Below are 26,470 nucleotides of genomic sequence, written 5' to 3'. Positions count from 1 at the left end.
ACCACTGCATTCCAGCCTGGGCGACAGAATGAGATCCCGTCTCAAAAGAGACCAGCCTGACCAACATGGTGAAACCATGTCTCTACTAAAAATACAAAATTAGCCAGGCATGGTGGCGGGCGCCTATAATCCCAGCTACTAGGAAGGCTGAGGCAGGAGAATCGCTTGAACCAGGAAGTTAGAGGTTGCAGTGGGCCGAGATCGCGCCATTGCACTCCAGCCTGGGTGACAAGACCGAAACTCTTCTCAAAAAAAAAAAGAAAGAGAAGACAGAAAAAGAAAGAAAGAGAAAGAAAAGAAAAAGAAAGGGAGAAAGAAAGAGGAAGGAAGGAAGGAAAGAAGGAAGAAAGGAAGAAAAGAAATTAGGACGTGCCTTGGGGAAGGGTAAGCAAAAAGCGCGGAGTTTGCGTACGAAGAGAGGGGTGAGGCTAGCGCCGCGCAGAATGATGACGTTGCACGCTGGGTGGGAACTGACGACACCTGTGCTCATCGCTGCTTCCGGTCCGCGTGGGGTGCTTTCTCGTTCTGGTGGCGGGCTTAGGGTCGGCGTTGGGGCGCGGTGCGGCTCATATTTTCACAAGTGGGTCTCCGTTGTCCGGGACTATGGCCACCGACTCGTGGGCCCTGGCGGTGGATGAACAGGAAGCGGCTGTAAAGTCGGTCAGTGGCTTCAGCTCCAGGAGGGGAGGATGTAGCAGGGGCCGAAGAGGAATCTGCTGAAAGCTCAAGGAGCTTCCCGGATTGGGCAGGCCTCTGGGCAACGCGCTCCTGGAGTTAGCTGGAGCACTTGCCCTTGATTTGCTCGCGGGAATAAACGAATGTAATGTCCAGCTTTTTATCCCCATCTGGGCTGCTTAGGGACTTCATCCTTTGGTAAATTCGCCCCACTATGTATGCTGTCATTCCTCTGTTGACCTCCTTCTCAGAGACGATTGTAAGGAAAGCCAAGTTTAGATGCGGATTCCCTTTTTCATTAAGCAACTATTCTTTGCATGTTTCTGTGCTACTCTGTATTTAACATTTCTTAGATCCATGCTTAACGTGGTTGGCAGTTTGTTGCTCTTTGCAGAATAACAGATTCGCTTTTAGATTTAATAGCTCGGTCTACTGCAGATGTTGGAAGGAGGCACTACACATTGTTTCATTGATGTTTAAAGTGACAGTTTCATATACTTGTTCTTTAATAATTTTCATTTAACTGGAATGTAATTACAGCGTACACTGGTTTTTTTGTTCTTATATCTAAGACCCAAAGTTTTGGTTTGTTTAGTGTTAATGGACTGTTGGTTTTTTAGTAGTCTCAAGTCTTATGTGACTCTTCTTTTTTGAAACAGAGTCTCGCTCTGTCCCCAGGCTGGAGTGCAGTGGCGCGATCTCGGCTCACTGCAATTTCTACCTGCCTGGTTCAAGCGGTTCTCCTGTTTCAGCCTACGGAGTAGCTGGGACTAAAGGCGCGCACCACCACGACCGGCTAATTTTTTTTCTTTTTTTTTTAAGTAGAGAGGGGGCTTCACCATATTGGTCAGACTCCTGACCTCAGGTGATCCACCCGCCTCAGCCTCCCAAAGTGCTGGGATTACAGGTGTGAGCCACCGCACCTGGCCCTTTTAATCTCTTTTTAAGAGATGAGATCTCATTATGTTGCCCAGACTGGTCTCTAACTCCTGGGCTCCAGCGATCTGCCTACCTCTGCCTCCCAAAGTGCTGGGATTACAGGTATGAGCCACTGCACTGAGCCCAGTATGGGCTTTTTTTTTTTTTTTTTTTTTTTTTTTGTAAGAGAATTTCGCTCTTATTACCCAGGCTGGAGTGCAACGGTGCCATCTCGGCTCACCTCAACCTCGGCCTCCCGGGTTCAAGTGATTCTCCTACCTTAGCCTCCCGAGTAGCTGGGATTACAGGCATGCGCCACCATGGCCGGCTAATTTTGTATTTTTAGTAGAGACGGGGTTTCCCCATGTTACTCAGGTTAGTCTCGAACTTCTGACCTCAGGTGATATGCCCGCCTCCTCCTCCCAAAGTGCTGGGATTACAGGTGTGAGCCACCTCGCCCAGCCGGTATGGAGATTTTTGAAATGGACATTGACAGGATTAGATCTTAGGGCTGGCAATATTTATTGAACCACAGAGAACAGAGTATGTTAGAAGTGATAGCTAACAGAAATATCTGTGTGGAGTTATTCTGATAGCCCCAAGATAGAGGGCCTGTGTTGGGCAGTGGAAGTAAAAATGAGGGGATGGACATAAGAGATATGAGGGGGGTAGGACTTGCTAACATAATAAAGGAGAGAAGGGAGAGAAAGCCAAAGGTTTCTGTTTTCAACCTGGATTCTATTGATATTACTACTGTCCCAATAAGGGGAATAGGAAAGTGGAAGGAAGGGCACATTTGACAGAATGGTGAATGAAGGCGGCGGGCATGGTATCTCACACCTGTGATCCTAGCACTTTGGGAGGCCAAGGCAGGCAGATCACTTGAGGTCAACAGTTTGAGATCAGCCTGACCAACATGGTGAAACCCTGTCTCTACTAAAAATACATAAATTAGCTGGGCGTGGTAGTTAGCACCTGTTAATCCCAGCTATTCAGGAGGCTGAGGCATGAGAATTGCTTGAACCTGGGAGGTAGAGGTGGAGGTGGAGGTTGTAGTGAGCCGAGATCATGCCACTGCACTCCAGCCTGGGCTACTGAGCGAGACTCTGTCTCAAAAAAAAAAAAGAAGAAGAAGAAGAATGGTGAAGGCCGGGCATGGTGGCTCACACCTGTAATCCTAGGACTTTGGGAGACTGAGGCAGGCAGATCACTTGAACCCGGGAAGACCAGTGTGGGCAACATGGTGAAACTCAATTTCTACAAAAATCAACAAAAAATTAGCTGGGTGTGGTGGTGGAGCACTCCTGTAGTCCCAGCTACTCAGGAGGCTGAGGTGGGAGGATCACCTGAGCCTAGGGAGGACAAGGCTGCAGTGAGCTGTGATCACACCACTGCACTCCAACATGGGCGACAGAGTGAGAACCTGTTTCAAAAAAAGAAAAAAAAAAAAAGGGAATGCTGAGTTCAGGTTTGGCTGTTCTGAATTTAAGATAAGGAGACTTCTTGATAAGTACCTGTTGGCGGGAGTCCCCAAGAGACGTCCAGGTTGGTTGTTTTGTTAGGAGAACTCACAGGACTTGGTATGTAGTTTACTCAAAGCTATGATTTATTATGGTGAAAAGATACAAAGCAAAATTAGTGGAAGAAAAAGGCTCATGGGCTAAGTCCAGAGGAAACTAGGCAAAGCTCCAAGTTATCTCCCAATGGAGTCCACAGAGTATGCTGAATTGTTCCAGTAGCAAATTGTAACAGCACATATGAAGTGGTGTCAGGGAAGCTTGTTAGAGACTCTACTTGGGGCATTTATTGGGGGCCTGTAATAAAGTCACCCTGGGCCTAGCATGTACCAGAATTCCAGACTTCCAGAAGGAACACGGGTGTGTAGCATAAATTACATGTTTTTACAAACAGTTGAGGCAGAATGACCCCCTCTTGTCAGTTCTAGGAATGGTGGGAACCCTCCCAAAGTCCAAGTTCCCAGGCGACAGCCAAGGGCCAACCTTGCAAGCAGGCTTTCCTAAGGAGAGTGGTCAGGCCTGCTGTGTTCTCTTCTGCACGGTACTCATCAGGCAATTGGAAAGATGGCACTGGAGTTCAGGGGAAGGAGCAGGTCAGGTAGAAAACTGGCAATTTCCACAAAGAAATTACAAAGCATTATCAAGGGCATGATCCTTGCACTCTGGAGATTAAAATGTAGTGTTCAGCATCAGATCTCTGAAAGACAGTTACTGATAACTGGTTTCAAACCTTGTTAAATCTGTGCCCCTAACCTTGCTATAATATGAATATTAGGAATATAGGCCTAAACATATTTGGTATCTGGCTCTAAGCATTCAGTTTGTCAGAACGCTGGTGTAAATAAATGTTTCCTTATAGTTGGAGAAGACCTTTTTTTCCCACCACATAGACTTGTGTACCTTCACTTAATAAATGATTCATGGTCTTAGGTTATTACATGGCTCTGCTCTCTAGTATAGAGGTAACTAATGAAAATGACAGAAGGCTGGTGCAGTGGCTTGCACCTGTAATCCCAGTGCTTTGGGAGGCCAAGATGGGAGGATTGCTTGAGCCCAGGAGTTTGAGTAAGTAGGCATGGTCGTCCACACCTGTGGTCCCAGCTACTAGGGAGCCTAAGGTGGGAGGATTGTTAGAACCCAGGAGGTTGAGGCTACAGTGAACCATGATCGTGCCACTGCACTCCAGCCTAGCTGACAGAGTGAGACCTTGTCTCAGAAATTAAATAAATAGAAAGAACTTGAGTTGGGGGAGAAGCAGAGGTTGAGGTTTTCTAAGACTTCCCCACTCCCCCATTATATTTAGTCCACCCCTCTTGTTGTAAGGCGGTTGAAGATACATGAAATGGTGTTTTCACACAGACTTTCAGCAATTCTGCTTTGAGGGAACAAACCAACTCCCTGAATACTGGTGCTGAAAGTTTCAGACTAGACTTTTACTAGGAAGTTTCTCTTAGGGGCCTTCCTTTTATTGGGTCATTTGCTTAACTCTGTTTTCTTGTATCCCTATTCAGATGACCAATTTGCAGATCAAGGAAGAGAAAGTCAAAGCAGATACCAATGGTGAGTCACTAGTAACTACAAGCTAGAAGAGTTCCATCTGGGTGGCTGCTTTGCACTCATAGCTGCATTGTACAGAGAGCTGTCATTTAGTATAACCTTCAGCTGTTTACAAGCAAATAAATTAGATTTTGTTACTGAAGGGATATATTTTTCACATTTTATCTATCCTTTCATTTATTAAAATTAAGAGTCTCTTGGATTATACTGTCTCTATTGAATTATACTGCCATTCATTTGATAATATTTTGACAAATTTTAAATTAAAAAATCTTTTTCTCACCAAATTTTAAAAATTTTATTTGAGACAGGGTCTTACTCTGCCGTGTAGGCTAGAGTGCAGTGGTGTGATCTTAGCTTACTGCAGCCTCTGCCACCCAGGCTCAAGAGATCCTCCCACCTCAGCCTCCCAAGTAGTTGGGACTACAGGTGTCTGTCCACCACCACACCCATCTAATTTTTTATAATTTTAGTAGAGGTGGGGTTTTGTCATGTTGCCCAGGCTAGTCTTGACCTCCTGGGCTCAAGCGGTCTGCCTGCTTCTGCCTCCCACAGTGCTGGGATTACAGGCTTGTGTCACTGTATTTTATTTTATTTTATTATTTTAATTTTCTATTTATTTTTTTGAGACAGAGTCTCACTCTTTTGCTCAGGCTGGAGTACAGTGGCTCGATCTCTGCTCACTGCAACTTCTGCTTCCCAGGTTCAAGCTGTTCTCCTGCCTCAGCCTCCTGAGTAGCTGGGATTATAGGCACGGGCCACCACGCCCACCTAATTTTTGTACTTTTTTTTTTTTTTTTTTTTTTTTTTTTGAGACGGAGTTTCGCTCTTGTTACCCGGGCTGGAGTGCAATGGCGCGATCTCGGCTCACCGCAACCTCCGCCTCCTGGGTTCAGGCAATTCTCCTGCCTCAGCCTTCTGAGCAGCTGGGATCACAGGCACACGCCATCATGCCCAGCTAATTTTTTGCAGCTTTAGTAGATACGGGGTTTCACCATGTTGACCAGGATGGTCTCGATCTCTTGACCTTGTGATCCACCCGCCTCGGCCTCCCAAAGTGCTGGGATTACAGGCGTGAGCCACCGCGCCCGGCCTTTTTTTTGGTATTTTTAGTAGAGACAGGGTTTTTTCATGTTGGTCAGGCTGGTCTCAAACTCCTGACCTTGTGATCCACCTGCCTTGGCCTCCCAAAGTGCTGGGATTACAGGCGTGAGCCACCGCACCTGGCCCCTAATTTTATTTTTTTAAATAAAATCCAGATACTGCATGAGCAGTGAATCTGGGTTCAAAATTCAGAAAGGATAATAAGGTACAAGGATTAGGGCCCACCCTAGTGACCTCATCTTAATTAATTACAGCTGTAGCAACCCTATTTTAAAATAAGGTCACATTCGCCGGGCGCGGTGGCTCAAGCCTGTAATCCCAGCACTTTGGGAGGCCGAGGCGGGTGGATCACGAGGTCAAGAGATCGAGACCATCCTGGTCAACACGGTGAAACCCCGTCTCTACTAAAAATACAAAAAATTAGCTGGGCATGGTGGCGCGTGCCTGTAATCCCAGCTACTCAGGAGGCTGAGGCAGGAGAATTGCCTGAACCCAGGAGGCAGAGGTTGCGGTGAGCCGAGATCGCGCCATTGCACTCCAGCCTGGGTAACATGAGTGAAACTCCGTCTCAAAAAAAAATAAATAAATAAAATAAGGTCACATTCTGAGCTCCTGGTTAGGACTTGAATATATGAGACTGGGGTATACACAATTCAGATAGTAACACCATCCTATCCCATAAATAGCCACTGTTCATGGATTTTTAATATTCTTCCAAAGACTTTGTGCAAAGCAAATATAAGTGTAGATTATTATATTCTCTCTCTCTCTTAACCAAAAGGTGGCATGATACATATAGTACACCTGTTTTTTCACTCAGCAGTATAACTTGGCAAGCTTTCCATATAATTTCCTCCCTGGTTTTTTTTGCTTGTTTGTTTTTGAGGTGAAGTCTTCCTCTGTCACCCAGGCTGGAGTCAATGATGTAATCTCAGGTCAGTGCAACCTCCGCCTCCCCGGTTCAAGAGATTCTCCTGCCTCAGCCTCCCAAGTAGCTGAGATTACAGGCACCTGCCATCATGCCCAGCTCATTTTTGTATTTTTAGTAGAGATGGGGTTTCACCATGTTGGCCAGGTTGGTCTTGAACTCCTGACCCCAGGTGATCCACCTGCCTCAGCCTCCCAAAGTGCTGGGAGCCACCATGTCTGGCCCCTCCTTGTCTTTTGTGATTATGTGATACTGCATTGTGTGGATATACCATGATTTTATTTATTTATTTAATTTTAAGACGGGGTTTCACCGTGTTGGTCAGGCTGGTCTTGAACTCCCGACCTCAGGTGATCCACCCGCCTTGGCCTCCAAAGTGCTTGGATTACGGGCATGAGCCACCACGCCCGGCTTTTTTTTTTTTTTTTTTTTTTTTTTTTAATGAAACACATTGTTCAATAGAGCATATACCATGATTTTTTAAGCAATCATAGATGTTTGGGTTGGTCCCATTCTTTTGTTATAAATAATGCTTCATGGAATAACCGTGAATTTAGCTCTTTTTTACATGTATGCAAGTATTTTGTAGGTTAGATTCTCCAAAAATGGATTTGCTAGGTGAAAGCTATATGGATTATGAATTTGCAATTTTTTCTTTTTCTTTTTTTTCTTTTTTTTTTTTTTTTTTTTTTTTTTTTGACCCAGTCAGGGGTGCAATGGCTTGATCTTGGCTCACTGCAACCTCTGCCTCTTGGGTTCAAGCAGTTCTCCTGCCTCTGCCTCCCAAGCAGCTGGGATTACAGGCATGCGCCACCACGCCTGGCTAATTTTATACTTTTAGTAAAGACAGGGTTCCTCCATGTTGGTCAGGCGGGTCTCAAACTCCTGACCTCAGGTGATCTGCCTGCCTCAGCCTCCCAGAGTGCTGGGATTACAGGAGTGAACCACTGCGCTCGGCCCTATTATTTTCAAAGTATTCTCCTTAAGTATTATATCAATATTTCTATCAGCAAGATGAAAGTGTTTCCCTACAACCTCATCACAGAGTTCATAGTCAAACTTTTAGAATTTGCCAATCTGATAGGTAAAAAATGGTAAACTATGTTTGCTAATAAGGCTATATTTTAAATTAGGGTTAGTAAGAGGTAATATACTCTGATTTGTCTGAAATTAGTTAAAATTTCTAAAATTTTAAAATTTTCAGCTGGGTACAGTAGTTAATGCCACTAATCCTAGTGCTTTGAAAGGCCAAGGCAAGAGGATTACTTGAGGCCAGGAATTTGAGACCAGCCTGAGCAACATGACAAGACCCATCCCTACAAAAAAATTTTCTTTAAAAATTAGCTGGGCCGGCCGGGCGCAGTGGCTCAAGCCTGTAAACCCAGCACTTTGGGAGGCCGAGGCGGGTGGATCACGAGGTCAAGAGATCGAGACCATCCTGGTCAACATGGTGAAACCCCGTCTCTACTAAAAATACAAAAAATTAGCTGGGCATGGTGGCGCGTGCCTGTAATCCCAGCTACTCAGGAGGCTGAGGTAGGAGAATTGCCTGAACCCAGGAGGCGGAGGTTGCGGTGAGCCGAGATCACGCCATTGCACTCCAGCCTGGGTAACAAGAGCGAAACTCCATCTAAAAAAAAAAAAGAAATTAGCTGGGAATAGTGGTGCATGCCTGTAGTGCTAGCTACTCAGGAGGCTGAGGCCGGAGGATGTGGTGGCATGCACCTATGTGGGAGGATCACTTGAGCCCAGGAGGTTGAGGTTGTAGTGAGCTTTAATTTCGCCACTGCACTTTAGCCTAGGTAACAGAGGGAGACTCGGTCTCAAAAAAAAAAAAATTCGAAATGTAAAAATTCACTAAACATAAAGAAATGCCAACTATTTATGTTTTAATTACTTAAAATACATTTCAGGCTGGGTGCAGTGGCTCACACCTGTAATCCCAGCACTTTGGGAGGCTCAGGTGGGCGGATCACTTGATTGAGGTCAGGAGTTCAAGACCAACTTAGGCAACATGGCAAAGCCCCGTCTCTACTAAAAATACACAAATTAGCTGCGTGTGGTGGTGTGTGCCTGTAATCCCAGCTATTCAGGAGGTTGAGGCGATAGAATTGCTCGAACCCAGGAGGCAGAGCAGTGAGCTGAGATCTCGCCATTGCACTCCAGCCTGGGCGACAAGAGGAAAACTCCATCTAATAAATAAATAAATAAGATAAATTTCAGTGTATTTACTTATATTGTCCCACATTTTAGGTGGTTCTCATATTTGCCTTTCTAATTATGACAACTGTTTTCTTGTGTAGGTATTATCAAAACCAGTACCACTGCCGAGAAAACAGATGAAGAGGAGAAAGGTAATTATTCTTGGATGCCCTTGGCAAGAGACAGTATGACCCAGGGCTTGCCTTTCTGGAGCCAGAGGCACTCCAAGCTATAATATCCAGGAGATGAGCGGAATCAGAGAAGGAACTGTCAGTGAGAGGAGGAGAACCAAACAAGGCCTGATATGGTGGTTCACGCCTGTAATCCCAACACTGTGGGAGGTCGAGATGGGAGGACTGCTTGAGGCCAGGAGTTTGAGACCTACCTGGGCAACATAGTGAGACCCTGTCTCTACAAAAGATTTTAGAATAAGTTGTGTGTGGTAGTGCACACCTGGACTCCCAGCTACTTGGGAGGCTGAGGTGGGAGCATCACCTGAGCCCAGCAATTCTAGGCTACAGTGAGCTATGATTATACCACTGCACTCCAGCCTGGATGACAGTGAGACCCCCGTCTCTAAAATAAATAAAGTGAGACCTATCAGTGTGGTGGTTTTTCTCCAGCCATGCTTGACTGCACAGGTGCTAGTATAGAGAGGGAGAATGAGCGGCTTCATTAGGGTGAGGTTTGCCAGATGAGTGTGAAGATCTACTGGTTTCTTCCTGACAGAGGACAGAGCTGCCCAGTCCTTACTCAACAAGCTGATCAGAAGCAACCTTGTCGATAACACAAATCAAGTGGAAGTCCTCCAGCGGGATCCAAACTCCCCCCTGTACTCAGTGAAGTCTTTCGAAGAGCTTCGACTGTGAGTATTTGCTCCTTTCAACAGCTCTTCCTTGCTAATCTCTCCCCAATAAAACTTAGCATCTCAGAGATTCTTGTGATAATTTTACAAAGTTAGTGTATTTTCTTCTTTGGAAAGAAGTCACATGAATAAGTCACATGATTCATAAGTCAAAAAGTACAAAAAATTTGCAGCATTAATCTCCCACCCTTGTGTCTTGGCTACCCTATTCTCTTGGTAGGAATTTTCAAATGCCTCAAATTTATTCATCATAGCTAAAAGTCTTATTTCTTTTATGCTCTTAGAACTTTCAGTAAAATAGTGGCTGACAGGTGATTTCTGGATGTCAGGAACATTTCTGATTAGGTAAGCCCTTAAGTGAGAATATGTGCTATTTGGTTTAAAAAAAAAAAAAAAAAGGCTGGGCATGGTGGCTCATGCCTGTAATCCCAGCACTTTGGGAGACCGAGGCAGGTGGCTCACAAGGTCAGGAGTTCAAGACCAGCCTGACCGACATGGTGAAACCCCATCTCTACTGAAAATACAAAAATTAGCTGGGCATGGTGACTTGTGCCTGTAATCCCAGCTACTCAGTAGGCTGAGGCAGGCGAATCACTTGAATCCGGGAGGCAGAGGTTGCAGTGAGCCAAGGTTGTGCCGCTGCACTGCAGCCTGGCAACAGAGCAAGACTTTGTCTAAAAAAACATAGGTAAGCCTTTTTGTTAGACTATAGGATTTATGGTCTTAAGAACAGTTTATCTGCTTTTTAAAAAATCTAGGGCAGGGTGCGGTGGCTCACGCCTATAATCCCAGCACTTTGGGAGGCCAAGGCAGTCAAATCACAAGGTCATGAGATTGAGACCATCCTGGTCAACATAGTAAAACCCCGTCTCTACTAAAATACAAAAATTAGACAGACGTGGTGGTGCGTGCCTGTAGTCCCAGCTACTTGAGAGGCTGGGGCAGGAGAATTGCTTGAACACGGGAGGCAGAGGTTTTAGTGAGCTGAGATCGCGCCATTGCACTCCAGCCTGGCGCCTGGTGACAGACCAAGACTGTCTCAAAAAAAAAAAAAAAATCCATCAAAGGAGCCTGAATTTCTTGTATCTAAGTGGAAAGCACTGAAGGTCATACTATGTTTTTGGTTTTCTTCAGTAAATTAGTAAAGAGGATTAAGTGTGGATCAGTGTGTTATATACCTGCCACAGTACTGGGTGTTGTGAGGAACACAAGATCTACTTACTATTGCCTGCCAGGATCGCATTCATAGAAAGTAGCTGATGAATAAGAATGTGGTGGATTCGGCCAGGCACGGTGGCTCGCACCTGTAATCCCAGCACTTTGGGAGGCTGAGGCGGGCGGATCACCTGAGGTCAGGAGTTCAAGACCAGCCTGACCAACATGGAGAAACCCTGTCTTTACTAAAACTACAAAAATAGCCTGGCGTGGTGGCACATGCCTGTGATCCCAGCTACTCAGGAGGGCTGAGGTAGGAAAAACGCTTGAACCCAAGAGGCAGAGGCTGCAGTGAGCCAAGATCATGCCATTACACTCCTGCCTGAGCAACAAGAGTGAAACTGTCTCAAAAAAAAAAAACAGAATGTGGAATCAGTGGATTCTTTGCCTTAGTTCAGCAAAATCTATAGCATGCCCAGTGTCGACAAATAGAGGCCACATTCCTTTCAGCTATTACCACTGAGTAAGAAACACTTAAGAAAGCTAACTAGTTGTTAAGTAATCTTGAAGAACAATTTTATTTTTTATTTCTATTTATTTATTTACTTTTGAGACTGATTCTCACTCTGTTGCCCAGGCTGGAGCACAGTGGTGCAATCTTGGCTCACTGCAGCCTCTACCTTCTGGGGTCAAGTGATTCTCGTGCCTTAGCCTCTAACGTAGTTGGGATTACAGACATGAGCCACCACACCTGGCTAATTTTGGTATTTTTAGTAGAGACAGCGTTTCATCATGTTGGCCAGGCTGGTCTCAAACTCCGGGCCTCGAGTGATCTGCCCACCTTAGCCTCCCAGGCTGTTGGTATTACGGGCATGAGCGAAGGTGCCCAGCCATATTTATTTGTTTGTTTATTTTTTGAGATGGAGTCTTGCTCTATCACCCAGGCTGGAGTGCAGTGGTATGATCTTGGCTGGCTATAACCTCCACCTCTCAGGTTCAAGCGATTCTTCTGCCTCAGCTCCCCCAGTAGCTGGGACTACAGGCAAACGCCACCATGCCTGGCTAATTTTTGTATTTTTATTAGAGATTTGGTTTTACCATATTGGCCAGGCTGGTCTCGAACTGCTGACCTCGTGATCTGCCCACCTCAGCCTCCCAAAGTGCTGGGATTACAGGCGTGAGCCACCGCACCTGGCCCTTATTTTTATTTATTTATTTATTTTTTATTTTTTATTTTATTATTATTTTTATTTATTTTATTTTATTTTATTTTATTTTGAGACGGAGTTTCACTCATGTTACCCAGGCTGGAGTGCAATGGCGCGATCTCGGCTCACCGCAACCTCCGCCTCCTGGATTCAGGCAATTCTCCTGCCCCAGCCTCCTGAGTCGCTGGAATTACAGGCACGCGCCACCATGCCCAGCTAATTTTTTGTATTTTTAGTAGAGACGGGGTTTCACCATGTTGACCAGGATGGTCTCGATCTCTTGACCTCGTGATCCACCCGCCTTGGCCTCCCACAGTGCTGGGATTACAGGCTTGAGCCACCGCACCCGGCTATTTTTTTAAATAGAGACATGGTGTCACTGTGTTGACCAGGTTGGTCCTGAACTCCTGTCCTCAAACAGTCCTCCTGCCTCAGCCTCCAAAATTGCTAGGATTACAGGTGTGAGCCTCTGCACCTGGCCCAATAACAATTTTCTTTTAAAATAGAGATGAGGTTTCACCACGTTGCCCAGGCTTGTCTCGAACTCCTGACCTCAGGTGATCTGCCTGCCTTGGCCTCCCAAAGTGCTGGGATTACAGGCATGAGCCACCGTTCCTGACCTAAAATGTGACTGTTTAAAAATTCACTTATAGTTGGGTGCAGTGGCTCACGTCTGTAATCCTAGCACTTTGCGAGGCTGAGGCAGGCAGATCACCTGAGGTCAGGAGTTTGAGACCAGACTGGCCAAAATGGTGAAACCCATCTCTACTAAAAGTACAAAAAAATTAGCCGGGCATAGTGGCACATGCCTGTAGTCCCAGCTACTCAGGAAGCTGAGGTAGGAGAATTGCTTGAACCAGGAAGCAGACGTTGCAGTGAGTTGAGCTTATGCCGTTGCACTCCAGCACTTCACCTTGGGCAATAAGAGCGAGAAACTCTGTCTCAAAAAAAAAAAAAAATTCTTGGAAAATTATCTTTTTTATGTGTTTCCTCTGTCAAGGGCTTTATTCACCAAATCTGTCATCTCTACTTCTATTCCTAAGCTGTTTCAGGGCAGCTAGACATGCGGTATTATTTCCTCAGAGTGATAGTTTGCCCTTCCAACGGGCTTTTTATATTCCTTTCATTTAGACGATGTGAGCTCTCAGTGTAACCACTGATGAATTGTCCTCTGTGAAAGGCAGATTCTGTCTGATTTAGTTGTTGGCGGGAAAAGGAAACAAAGAATGAAACCAAGGTCACCTAATATAGTTGGTCTGCTTTGTACTTAAAAGATTTGTACTTAAAAGCTTCTGATATGGCAACCATATCAGAAGCTGCCAAGTGTCACAGCATTTTCTCCCAAATGAAAGACACAAAAGATAATGTTTTTAGAGTTTTTTGTGTCTGAGAACCAACATACGCCACAATTTGCTTTTTAGAGAGCCTGCTAAACTCCAAGGAAGGCTTAGAAAACAGTTGGGTTGCCTTTTCTTTAGAAACAATCTGGTATGATTTTTCTTAAACATCTTGTCAATTTAGAGGTAGCAGAGAGCTTGTTGTAAATACAATGTAAGAGCAACTTAAATGGATAATTCTTGTGTCGCTGCTTACATAAGAAGTTGGTGTCCAGGTGCAGTGGCTCATGCCTGTTATCCCAGCACTTTGGGAGGCCAAGGCGAGGGGATCTCTTGAGCTTAGAAGTTCAAGACCAGCCTGGGCAACATGGTGAAACCCCATCTCTACAAAAAATTTTTTTAAAAGTTAGTGGGGTTTGCTGGCACGTGCCTGCAGTCCCAGCTACTAGAGGAGCTAAGGTGGGAGGATCTCTTGAGGCCCGGGAGGTGTCGGTTGTATTGAGCCCAGATCACACAACTGCACTCCAGCCTCGATGACAGAGTGAGATCGTCTCTATTAAAAAAAAGTAGTAGGCCGGGCGCGGTGGCTCAAGCCTGTAATCCCAGCACTTTGGGAGGCCGAGGCGGGTGGATCACGAGGTCAAGAGATCGAGACCATCCTGGTCAACATGGTGAAACCCCGTCTCTACTAAAAATACAAAAAATTAGCTGGGCATGGTGGCGCGTGCCTGTAATCCCAGCTACTCAGGAGGCTGAGGCAGGGGAATTGCCTGAACCCAGGAGGCGGAGGTTGCGGTGAGCCGAGATCGCGCCATTGCACTCCAGCCTGGGTAACATGAGTGAAACTCCGTCTCAAAAAAAAAAAAAGTAAAATAAAAAATAAAAAAAAACAGAAAAGAAAAAAACAAAACAAAAGAAAAAGAAGTAGTTAGTGCTTGTCTGTTTAGACATAAGTGAATCTGAGCATTTATAAAGTTTAGTGGTTAATCAAACTTCCTTTAACTATTTACTGTATATCAGCTACTAGAAACTGGCTTCATCAATTTTATTTTTTCTGGCTGTGTGGTATGGCTCATGCCCATAATCCTAGCACTTTGGGAGGCCGAGAGGCAGGTGGATCACCTGAGGTTAGGAGTTCGAGACCAACCTGGCCAATATGGCAAAACTCCGTCTCTAATAAAAATACAAAAATTAGCCGGGCATGGTGGTGCGAGCCTGTAATCTCAGGTACTCAGAAGGCTGAGTCAGGAGCATCGTTTGAACCTGGGAGGTGGAGGTTGCAGTGAGCTGATATCATGCCACTGTACTCCAGCCTGGGCAGCAAGAGCAGGGCTCTGTGTCAAAAAAAAAAGGCCTGGCGCAGTGACTCACGCCTGTGATCCCAGCACTTTGGGAGGCTGAGGCGGGTGGATCACAAGATTGGAGATCAAGACCAGCTTGGCCAAGATGGTGAAACCCCATCTCTACTAAAAATTTAAAAATTAGCCAGGTGTGGTGGCGGGTGCCTATAATCCCAGCTACTCTGGAGGCTGAGGCACAGAATTGCACCTGGGACGGGAAGGTTGCATTGAGCTGAGATTGCACCACTGCACTGCAGCCTGGGCAACAGAGCAAGAGTCGGTCTCAAAAAAAAAAAAAGGAAATTTTTTTCTCCTCCTGCCCCAGCCTCCTGGGTAGCTGGGATTACAGGCACCCACTACCATGCCTGGCTAATTTTTTGTGTTTTTAGTAGAGGTAGGGTTTCGCCACATAGGCCAGGCTGGTCTGGAATTCCTGACCTCGTGATCTACCCACCTTGGCCGCCCAAAGTGCTGAGATTACAGGTATGAGCCGCTACACCGGCCTTTTTCTCGCTCTGTAGCCCAGGCTGGAGTGCAGTGGCACGATCTTGGCTCACTTCAACCTCCCATTCTTGGGTCCCAGTTCAGGCAGTTCTCCTACCTCAGCCTCCCAAGTAGCTGAGATTATAGGCACGAGCTACCATGCCCAGATAATTTGTGTATTTTTCAGTAGAGATGGGGTTTTACCATGTTGGCCAGTCTGGTCTTAAACTTCTGACCTCGTGATCCACCTGCCTCAGCCTCCCAAAGTGCTGGGATTACAGGTGTAAGCCACTGTGCTGGCCTGGCCGTTTTTTTTAAAAGAGATAACCTGACTTTGTTGCCCAGCCCTGAGTGGGGTGGTGCAATCATAGCTCACTATAGTCTCAAACTCTTAGGCTCAGGCGATCCTCCTGCCTCAGCCTCCCAAGTAACTAGGACTACTGGTGCATGCCACCATGCCCAGCTCATGTTTGTTTTTTGTTTCATTTTGTTTTTTTGGAGAGAGAGTCTCATTATGTTGCCCAGGCCAGTCTTGAACTTCTGGACTCCTCAAACAGTCCTCCCACCTAGGTATCCCCAAGTGCTAGAATTACAGGAGTGAGTTACCACACCCAGCCCATCAATTTCCTTACCTCTTGATAGTCCCGAATATTTGGACAGCTGGCTTTGGAAGGAACATAGAACAAAAGGACTTCTAAATCTTAGCAGTATAGTCAATATTGTTTATTTTCTTTTTTAAAAAAAATGACGGGGTTTCACCATGTTGGCCAGGGTGGTCTCAAACTCCTGACCTCAGGTGATCCGCCCGCCTTGGGCTCCCAAAGTGCTGGGATTACAGGCGTGAGCTACCGTGCCCGGCCAGTTGTTTATTTTAATTTATTATTATTTTTTGAGATGGAGTCTCATACTGTTGCCCAGGTTGGAGTGTAGTGGCTCAATCTCTGCTCACTGTAATCTCTGCCTCCCTGGTTCAAGCGATTCTCCTGCCTCAGCCTCCTGAATAGCTGGGATTATAGGCAGGCGGTACCATGCCTGGCTAATGTTTTGTGTTTTTAGTAGAGATGGGGTTTCTCTATGTTGGCCAGGCTACTCTTAAACTCCTGACTTCCTGATCTACCTACCTCGGCCTCTCATAGTGTTGGAATTACAGGCGTGAGCCAGTGCGCCCGGCCTATTTTCATTTATTTACTTAGTTTTGAGATGGTCCCACTCTGTCACCTGGCTGGAGTGCAGTGGCTCAATCACAGATTACTGCACCCTTGACCTTCGGAGCTTAAGCGAGCCATCCACCTCAGCCTTTTGAGTAGCTGGGTCTACAGGTGTGCCCAGCTAATTTTTGTAATTTTTATAGAGACAGAGTATCACTGTGTTGCCCAGGCTAGTCTCGAACTCCTCGGGAGGTCAGCCTGCCTTGACCTCCCAGAGTATTGAGATTATAGGCATGAGTCACTGCACCTGGCCTATTTTTAGATATATTTTATTTAATGCTATGAATTAATAATCACTGCCTTACTGTGTTCACGGAATACTTGTCCTCCAAGGCCAGCCAGATTTGTGGGTCTGCTGAAAGCATTAATTTCTCTGAGAAAAGAAACCAGTCTGTATTTTGTGAATTGTAGAATGGTTACAGATTAAGATTCGTTAGGGAAAGACTGTAGCTTGGTTTGGTTTGGTTTTTAACAGTGTTTTTTAAGGCATAGGAAAATAGGTCTGACAGAGGTAGGAAGCATTCTTATCATTCCTTACTAGATATAGAAAAAGATAAGATTCTAGGCCTCTAAAACAATTCCAACTTCTAGGCATCCATCTTCTGTCTTTCTGGCTTCCTAGGAAACCACAGCTGCTCCAGGGAGTCTATGCTATGGGCTTCAACCGACCATCCAAGATACAAGAGAACGCATTACCCATGATGCTTGCTGAACCGTGAGTATGCAGAGCCAAGCGCATCTCTCCCAAATGTAATTAAGTCAGTCTTCCACAAACTTCGTTTTTGTGCCTGAGAACATGAGAGGCTGTTTGGGGCCATGTGTTTCTTCAGGTAAACAGCTTGGGCAATTGCAGAAAGAATCAGATGGAGTTAGGTAGAATTTCTGCCTTTCCCAGTTAACAATAGAAACTGATAAGAGAAAGGCAGTGCTTGATTCTATGCTATCTTAAAAACTGAGTTTACGGCCCTGCGCAGTGGCTCACTCCTGTAATCCTAGCACTTTGGGAGACCAAGGCGGGTGGATTATCTGAAATCAGGAGTTCAAATCCAGCCTGGCCAACATGGCAAAACCCTGTTTCTATTAAAAATACAAAAATTAGCCTGTTGTGGTGGCATGTGCCTGTAATTCCAGCTTCTCAGGAGGCTGAGACAGGAGAATCGCTTGAACCCCAGAGGCAGAAGTTGCCATGAACTGAGATTGCACCACTGCATTCCAGCCTGGGCAACAGAGCGAGACTCTTGTCTCAAAAAAAAAAAAAAAAAAAAAAAATTGGCCTGAAAAACTCTATTTTGATGTAAATAGCATTGCAAAGAATTAAAAAACAAACAAAAAATGTTATTTGGAAATTTTTGAGACCTACACAAAGGTGTAAAGAATAATACCAAGAACACCTCTGTAGCCCTATCCTGCCAAGAAAGGAAGCAGGTCCAGTTAGTTGAAGCCCCTGAATTCCCCTCCTTCCACATCTTTCTCCCACCCCAACCAGAGTGAGTGCCATCCTGAGATGAGTCATTATTTCCGGTTGCTTCTTGTGACAGGGTCTCACTGTGTTTCATCGGCTAGAGGGCAGTGGTGCAGTTATAGCCCACTGCAGCCTCGACCTCCTGGGCTCAAAGAATCCTCCCACTTCCCAGCCTCCTGAGCAGCTGGGAATATAGGCATGTGCCTCCATGCCCCACTGACTTTAAAAAAATTTTTTTGTAGTTTGGGAGGCTGAGGCAGATGTATCACTTGAGGTCAGGAGTTTGAGACCAGCCTGGCCACCATGGTGAAACTGCATCTCTACAAAAATACATAAAAATTAGCCGGGTATGGTGGCCGATGCCTGTAATCCTAGCTGCTAGAGAGGCTGAGGTGGGAGGATCGCTTGAACCCAAGAGGCAGAGGTTGCAGTGAGCTGAGATAATACCAGTGGGTGACAGAGTGAGACTCTGTCTCAAAAAAAGCTTTTTTTTTTTTTAAAGAAAAAGAGTATTGCTCCTTGCCTTAAGTGATTCTCTTGCCTCAGCCTCCCAAAGTGTTAGGATTACAGGCATGTGTTACTGCATCTGACAAATTTATCTCTCTCTTTTTTTTTTGTTTTTTTGAGATGGAGTCTTCTCTGTTGCCCAGGCTGGAGTGCAGTGGTACGATCTCAGCTTACTGCAACCTCTGCCTTCTGGGTTCAAGTGATTTTCCTGCCTCAGCCTCCTGAGTAGTTGGGATTACAGGCTGTGCCACCACACCTGGCTGATTTTATATTTTTAGTAGAGACAGGGTTTTGCCATGTTGGCCAGGCTGTTCTCAAACTCCTTTCCTCAAGTGATCTGCCCACCTTAGCTTATTATCTTTTTTTTTTTTTTTTTTAAGACAGAGTCTTACTGTGTCCTGCAGGCTGGAGTGCAGTGGCACAGTCTTGGTTCACTGCAGCCTTTGCCTTCTGTGTTCAAGCATTTCTGCCTGAGCCTCCCAAGTAACTGGGATTACAGGTGCCCACCACCACCCCCAGCTAATTTTTGTATTTTTAGAAGAGACAGGGTTTCAGCATGTTGGCCAGGCTGGTCTCAAACTCCTGACCTCAGGTGTTCCACCCGCCTCAAACTCCCACAGTGGTGGGATTACAGGCGTGAGCCAACGTGCCCCGCCCTATTTATCTTTTTTAATGACAAACATGCCACCTGTTCCCATGATGCTGGGTTCCATAAAGTGGAATGTAAAACATCCACCTGACTTGGCATCTTCTCCATAAAGCTGGGGAAAGGCACACACAGAAGCAGCCAACTTCTGAGGATGCATCAGGGCTCAGCCAAAAATATCACTGGGGACTTGCCTGGGCACAGATTGTACTCTGCACACTTGATTTTCCTGCGACCCTTGTGGTGCAAAACTACTGTACCCTAGCTGTACTAGAGGCCAGAATGAGAATTTCTTGGTGTAAGCCCATTTAAAACAATCATTTCCTTTATGATTTAAGCAGCTTTTTAACAGCACATAAAAAATGTATCAAAGTAATTTTGGGGGGAAATTTGCCTTCCATTCAGAAAGAACATTTTGATGTGTTACTGAGTTTCACCAATATAAGCTTCATTTCTGTTCTTCCTTGATCCAGCCCACAGAACCTGATTGCCCAATCTCAGTCTGGCACTGGTAAAACAGCTGCCTTTGTCCTGGCCATGCTCAGCCGAGTGGAGCCAGCAGACAGACACCCCCAGGTGAGGGCTTTGCGGGGCTGGGTGTCCTGGGTTGACTGCTCTGGGGAGCACGGTGCCATCTGAATCTTCTGGTGCCTTAGGCTGTGGCGTAAGCAGAGAGCGTTCCTATACTGGGAGAATGCACGGAAGCAGCAGTCTTAGATCTTGGCTTCCAAAGGTCTCCACCACACCAGGGCCGCCTGCTGCAGGCTTTGGTCTACAGCTGAAAGCTGGGCCTGGGTGGGAGGACCTGCTTCCCTGTGTTATTCAAGTGCTAATAACATCAGCAGGCTGGGTGCTTTCAGGCCTGTTATCAAATGGCTCTCCTAAACTCATGCTTGATGACTTTTCCGTCAGTGTCTGTGCCTCTCCCCAACATACGAGCTGGCGCTTCAAACAGGAAACGTGATTGAGCAGATGGGCAAATTTTACCCAGAGCTGAAGCTTGCCTATGCCGTTCGAGGCAATAAATGTGAGTATAGCAGGTGACACCTGAACAGTGAGCAGGGTAGGGGTTCGGGTGTTTGAGTTTTGAAGATGCGATGACCATATTCAGCTTTCTAATTCAGTCTGACCCTGGAGCCTAACTTCATTGCTCTTAGTACATCTACCTGAATACCTGCTCATTTGTTAACAGTCTTTTTCAGTCTTAAAATAGGATTTTTGGCTGATTGAAAAAAAAAATTCATGCATAGCTGGGGGTTCTTAATATCTAGAGTTCTTCACTCAGAAGGTAGAGTTTTGAATTTGGCATCCAGACTTCTGGGACATGCTTACTAAAGAGGGATTAACAGGACTAAGGATGGAAGGTCGGGAGCAGCTGTCTTTCTTTAAAAGTAAGCAAGACCAGGTGCAGTGGCTGACACCTGTAATCTCAGCCCTGTGGGAGGCCAGGGTGGGAGGATCGATTGAACCCATGGTTTGAGACCAGCCTGGGCAACATAATGAGACAAAAAATAAAAACATTAGCCAAGCATGGAAGTGCCAGCTTGTAGTCCCATCTACTTAGGAGGCTGAGTCAGGAGGACTGAATGAGCCTGTGTGGTCAAAGTTGCAGTGAGCCATGACTGTGTCTCTGCACTCTAGTCTGGGCAACAGAGTGACACCCTGTCTCTAAATAAATAAATAAATAAACAAACAAACAAACATAAAGAGTTGGATGATGTTGAATGATAGGAGGAAGCAGAAGGGAACTGATGCTTATTCAAGGTTTGCTGTGTGGGATTTGATCCTGAACACAGTGCACTGAGATAGGTGGCATCTGGCCACTTCACAGCAGAAGAAACCAAGGCTGAAGGGAACACTCATGTGTGTTTTGACATCTGGAAATAACTTGTTCTCCTAGTCCTAGAAGGATGGGCAGAGCTTTGATTTCCAGAGCGGGCTTTGCCTTTGAAATACCCATGAAAGTCACCTGGGTCTCCACAGTGGAAAGAGGCCAGAAGATCAGTGAGCAGATTGTCATTGGCACCCCTGGGACCGTGCTGGACTGGTGCTCCAAGCTCAAGTTCATTGATCCCAAGAAAATCAAGGTGTTTGTTCTGGATGAGGCTGACGTCATGATAGCCACTCAGGGCCACCAGGATCAGAGCATCCGCATCCAGAGGTAGGGATCTCGAGGGCAGAGGACTTCTCAGCCTCCTCTTCGGCAGCGTCTTCTCCCTTTACTTCAGACGCCTCCTCTGGCTTCTGCTGGGTCTTGGCTCTGGCATTCTCAGCAGCATTTGTTTGACGGGCCATTTCCATGTCAGCACCGACCACAGTCCCTCCAATCCTGGGTTGAGAAAGGAGATCTAGGGACTCTTCCCTACCCCTACCCTCAACCCAGGCCTGCTGCTCCTCCTCCCCGAGATGCTTCTCCCCCGTCAGCCTTCCTGGGCACCTAGACCCTCCCAGCTGGGGAGGCTGTGCTTCTGTTGCTTCCCGGGCACACCTGGGGCCACATGCCAGGGCCTTCCCTTGCAGGATGCTGCCCAGGAACTGCCAGATGCTGCTTTTCTCCGCCACCTTTGAAGACTCTGTGTGGAAGTTTGCCCAGAAAGTGGTCCCAGACCCAAACGTTATCAAACTGAAGCGTGAGGAAGAGACCCTGGACACCATCAAACAGTACTATGTCCTGTGCAGCAGCAGAGACGAGAAGTTCCAGGCCCTGTGTAACCTCTACGGGGCCATCACCATTGCTCAAGCCATGATCTTCTGCCATGTGAGTAGCAGCAGCAGGCCTGGCCCCTCCCTCTCAGCCAGCTCCAAGCAGGGCTCAGGAGGACTGGATGTCCCTGGGTGCCATGGGAAGAGAAGTGGTTGGTGAAGATTTAAGACACAGGTTCTCCTTTAGTGGCTAATTGTACTATCCCAAGGTATACATAGCCTAAACACAGAGGCCCTGAACTTTATGTCTTATTTGTGGATAATATATTATTGCAAAACCAAGAAAATCAACTCATATTTGTGCCCTAGGTTAAATATTTTGTGGTATAAAATTTTTTTTTTTTTTTTTTTGAGACAGGGTCTCACTCTGTTGCCCCGGCTGGAGTGCGTTGGTGCAATCTTGGCTGCTCACTGCAGCCTCGACCTCCCAGGTTCAAGCTATCCTCTTGCCTCAGCCCCCACAAGTAGCTGGGACTTACAGGCTCCCCACCACGCCTAGCAGAGACAGGGTTTCACCATGTTGCCCAGGCTGGTCTTGAACTCCTGACTTCAAGTGATCCATGTACCTTAGCCTCCCAAAGTGCTAGGATTACAGGTGTGAGCCACCACGCCGAGCCTCTACAAATACTTTTGTAAGATTACAACCCAGGTGACATTGTTACTTCCTGTTGCACTATATCTGGTTTATAATTTTAAGAAATGTAGCCTTTAGCTGCTAAATTTTAGGTATAGCCTTCCAGATTAAAAAATACCTTCAGCTGACCGCGGTGGCTCATACCTATACTCCCAGCACTTTGGGAAGCCAAGGCAGGACAATGGCTTCAGCCTAGGAGTTTTAAGATTACCCTGTCTCAAAAAGTAAAAAGAATATACTCAAATGCTTTCATCTCTCAATTGTTTTTTTCCTCCAGACTCGAAAAACAGCTAGCTGGCTGGCAGCAGAGCTCTCAAAAGAAGGCCACCAGGTGGCTCTGCTGAGTGGGGAGATGATGGTGGAGCAGAGGGCTGCGGTGATTGAGCGCTTCCGAGAGGGCAAAGAGAAGGTTCTGGTGACCACCAACGTGTGTGCCCGCGGTGAGCAGAGAATGTGTCCCACCTGGTCTGCCAGGCTCGGGGTCCCAGGCCCAGTTAGAGCCAGAAATCCTTGTATACAGGATGGGGTTGGTTATATATGGGGTTGGTGACGACTTTCCTGTGTACATGGATATACAGCATGGGGTTGGTGACATACTCCTTTCTAGGAGAGACTGGATTTTCTTCAGGTGATAAGAACTCACACAGACCAGTGGCTCACGCCTGTAATCCCAGCACTTTGGGAGGCCAAGGCGGGTGGATCACCTGAGGTCAGAAGTTCGTGACTGGTCTGGCCAACATGGTGAAGTCCTGTTTCTACTAAAAGTACAAAAATTAGCCGGGCATGATGGCGTGTGCTGGTAGTCCTAGCTACTTGGGAGGCTGAGGCAGGAGACTTGCTTGAACCCAGGAGACAGAGGTTGCAGTAAGCCGAGATTGCGCCATTGCACTCCTGCCTATGTGACAGAGAGACACCATCTCAAAAAAAAACAGAAGCCAGGCTTCCTGACTTGGTGGAAGGAAATGTACTGGCATCTGACTGGTAGAGAACGGAGCCTGCTCTTCCAGGGGTGCCCATCTCCAGAACATTGTGTCTCCCAGAGGCTTACTGACGGATTTCATAATTTTGTTGGCACCTGTGAAAGTTCTATTCTTTTCCTCCAGGTTCTGCTCCCTGCCTGTATGTGCCCTCTCTTTTACTCAATTCCCAGAGTCGGCCTGTCCCAAATTCTTTCCCTCTATCCAAAGTTGGTATGCATTGACCTACCTGTGGACGACAGTTATTTCTGTCTCCCGTCCTTAGTCCTTTCAGCATCCAACTCTGCTTCCTGCAGGGATCGACGTTGAACAAGTGTCCGTCGTTATCAACTTTGATCTTCCCGTGGACAAGGATGGGAACCCTGACAACGAGACATACCTACACCGGATCGGGCGCACGGGCCGCTTTGGCAAGAGGGGCCTGGCAGTGAACATGGTGGACAGCAAGCACAGCATGAACATTCTGAACAGAATCCAGGAGCATTTTAGTGAGTCCCGGGGAGGGTCCTGTGCCTGGCACCCTTTCCTAAGTGGGGCAGGGTGGGGGAAGGGGTAGGATCTTCTGTAGCTCTGAGACAGCCTTTGTCCCTGGCACCCCCACCTCCTTTCTGACCATATGGAAGTTCTCAGGGAGCACACCTGGAGACTTCAGGGCCCAGGGACCCCAAGGACAGCTCCACTGTGACCGGGCTTGGGGGCCTTCGGCTCTGACTGTTGCTGTCAGTGACTAGGGGCCCTGCTGTCCCCTACTCACGGGACACATTCCCGGGCAGGGTAGAGACCTGTGTATTTTTTCTCCAGATAAGAAGATAGAAAGATTGGACACGGATGATTTGGACGAGATCGAGAAAATAGCCAACTGAGAAGCTCCACCAGCCACTGGTGCCAGCCCTGGCACTGCCCCAGCATGGGAGACAAGTGTGTTCAGGGCACAGGCCCCGACATCACCCCAAGGATAGCGGCACGAGGAGAGAGAAACTACCTACCTCACTTCAAATTATATTTGGACTTGACAAAAATGTGTGCAAATGATGGGGGGCAATAGAAGGAAAATTTTGCATTTTGGAAAATTGGGTCCTTTCACCACTTTTTTAAAGCCGCATTTCCCCCATCTTTATAGTAATCTGGTCACATTGGCATTCACTGGCCCCAGGACCCCCTCCTGATTTTGCCTAGGCATTGTGAAACCAGCTGCAGCCCCTGAAGAAATGGTAGACATGGAGGTTATGTGGAGGAGGCCCTGCGGGACATGGTGTGAACCCTGCCACCATGGATGGAACGAGGGAAGCGGGAGCAGAGAGGTCAGAGCTGTCCCCCATCTGTCTCTTCACTGGACCCTTCACAAGTGTTTCTCCTGCTCTTGGGGCCGTCTTCCTTATCCTGAAACCCAGAGACTTCCTTGGTCATCCCTTCTCCTTTTCACCTCTGTTCTCCACAGCAGAAAGTAGTCTTCTGTCTCCCTGATGAGCAGCTCAGCTACTTTTGTAAACTTCAGATTTGGGGAGAAACACGGAAGTCAGTGAATCCTGACCCCTCGAGAGAGAGTGATCTGGCAAGGGCTGATGAAGGGGCTGGTCCTGGGCCTGCCTTCTCCTCTCAGATGCTCCCTCTGCTTAGGCCCCTGGTACTCAGTGGTGGCAGCCAGGAGACTCCAGGTGAGTTTCTGAGCACACATGTAGTTAGTTCTTACCCCTGGGGTGTCACACTGGGCCTGGAGCTGAGTAAGAGTTTGGAATAGAAATTATGACCAAGGGAAAACTCTGATTATGCTGTTTATCCATTATAGTGGACCTTATGGGGTACTTTGATTCCTACATCATATGAATAAGGATGGATTGGCCGGGCGCAGTGGCTCACACCTGTAATCCCAGCACTTTGAGAGGCAGAGGTGGGTGGATCGGTTGAGCTCAGGAGTTCAGGACTGGCTCAGGAGTTCAAGATCCGCCCGGCCAAATGATGAAACCCCATCTGTAATAAAAATAGAAAAAACTTAACCGGGTGTGGTAGCACGCACCTGTAGTCCCAGCTACTGGGGAGGCTGAGGCAGGAGGATCGCTTAAGCCTGGGTTGAGGCTGCCGTGAGCTGAAATGGCGCCACTGCACTCCAGCATGGGTAAGAGCGAGACCCTGATACAAAAAAATAAATAAGGATGGATAAATTATAGCTGTATGCATCATTCATTATGCTAAGTAAGACATTTTAAAATAAGTATGAGAAATGCTTTACTAATCATGATTTGTTTTTATTTGTATTTTTCCGCTTATTAGACAAATACATACTCATTTTAAAAACGCGTGTGTGTATAAAGTAAGAGTGCGCTCTATCCCTACTCCTCTGGGATCCTGATTCCTGGCAGCTTGGTGAATGTTCTATCATATTGCCTTTTATTTGCATAAACTAACCCATTTTTCTTTTCTTTTAAAAAAACGGGAACATTGTATTCATACTACTATGTGACCTGCTCTTCCACTGATCAGCCTGTGTTAGACTTGTTGATATGTCCAGCACACATACATCTTCCTCACCCAGGAAACATTGTCCATTGTCCTTCCAATGTGTGGCTGTCCCCGCATTTATCTCCTGGTTCCTCTAGTGACAGGCATGGGGGATTTCCACTACATGGCTGCTACCCACAGTTTTTTTTTTTTGAGACAAGAGTCTCACTGTGTAGCCCAGGCTGTGTGATCTTGGTTCACCGCAACCTCTGCCTCCCAGGTTCAAGTGATTCTCTTGCCTCAGCCTCCCAAAGCACTGGGATTACAGGTGTGAGCCACCATGCCCAGCCCAAACACCTTTTTTTTTTTAAAGATTCCTTTATTGCTTATTTATCTTTGTAGAGATAGGGTCTCACATTGTTGCCCAGGTGGTCTCAAACTCTTGGGCTCAATTAATCCTATCTCTGTTTCCCAAGTAGTTTGGATTATAGGCATGAACCCTTTACCCAGCCTGTAATCTTTGACTTTTGTTCTTTTTTTGAGGCAGGCTCTTACTTTGTCACCCAGGCTGGAATACAGTGACATGATCTCAGCTCACTGCAACCTCA

At 46.6% G+C, this 26,470-nt stretch overlaps 1 protein-coding gene across 1 annotated transcript; it reads left to right on the top strand.

Annotated features, from left to right (window-relative positions):
• Window positions 1-445: 445 nt before the first annotated feature.
• On the top strand, window positions 446-25,842 carry DDX19A (DEAD-box helicase 19A). The gene is made up of 12 exons (XM_032283862.1): window positions 446-660; window positions 4,622-4,670; window positions 9,003-9,053; window positions 9,631-9,766; window positions 17,120-17,212; window positions 19,586-19,688; window positions 20,025-20,139; window positions 21,096-21,273; window positions 21,633-21,870; window positions 22,727-22,889; window positions 23,723-23,914; window positions 24,228-25,842. Exons 1-12 carry the CDS (start codon window positions 604-606, stop codon window positions 24,287-24,289), a joined length of 1,437 nt encoding a protein of 478 aa, XP_032139753.1. The 5' UTR covers window positions 446-603; the 3' UTR covers window positions 24,290-25,842.
• The last annotated feature ends 628 nt before the right edge of the window (window positions 25,843-26,470 follow it).

This window comes from Sapajus apella, unplaced genomic scaffold (assembly GCF_009761245.1).
Source record: "Sapajus apella isolate SASKATOON/1434 unplaced genomic scaffold, GSC_monkey_1.0 scaffold15, whole genome shotgun sequence".
Taxonomy (NCBI): Eukaryota; Metazoa; Chordata; class Mammalia; order Primates; family Cebidae; genus Sapajus; species Sapajus apella.
The sequence above is the reverse complement of the archived record's forward strand: the minus strand, read 5'-3'. Positions and strand labels throughout refer to the sequence as shown.

Excerpts from the sequence above, each read along its gene's own strand:
- DDX19A (XM_032283862.1), top strand. The coding sequence starts at position 604 with ATGGCCACCGACTCGTGGGCCCTGGCGGTGGATGAACAGGAAGCGGCT. Across the intron at positions 9,767-17,119 it reads TCTTTCGAAGAGCTTCGACT|GAAACCACAGCTGCTCCAGG; the intron begins GTGAGTATTTGC and ends CTGGCTTCCTAG. Across the intron at positions 22,890-23,722 it reads CACCAACGTGTGTGCCCGCG|GGATCGACGTTGAACAAGTG; the intron begins GTGAGCAGAGAA and ends TGCTTCCTGCAG.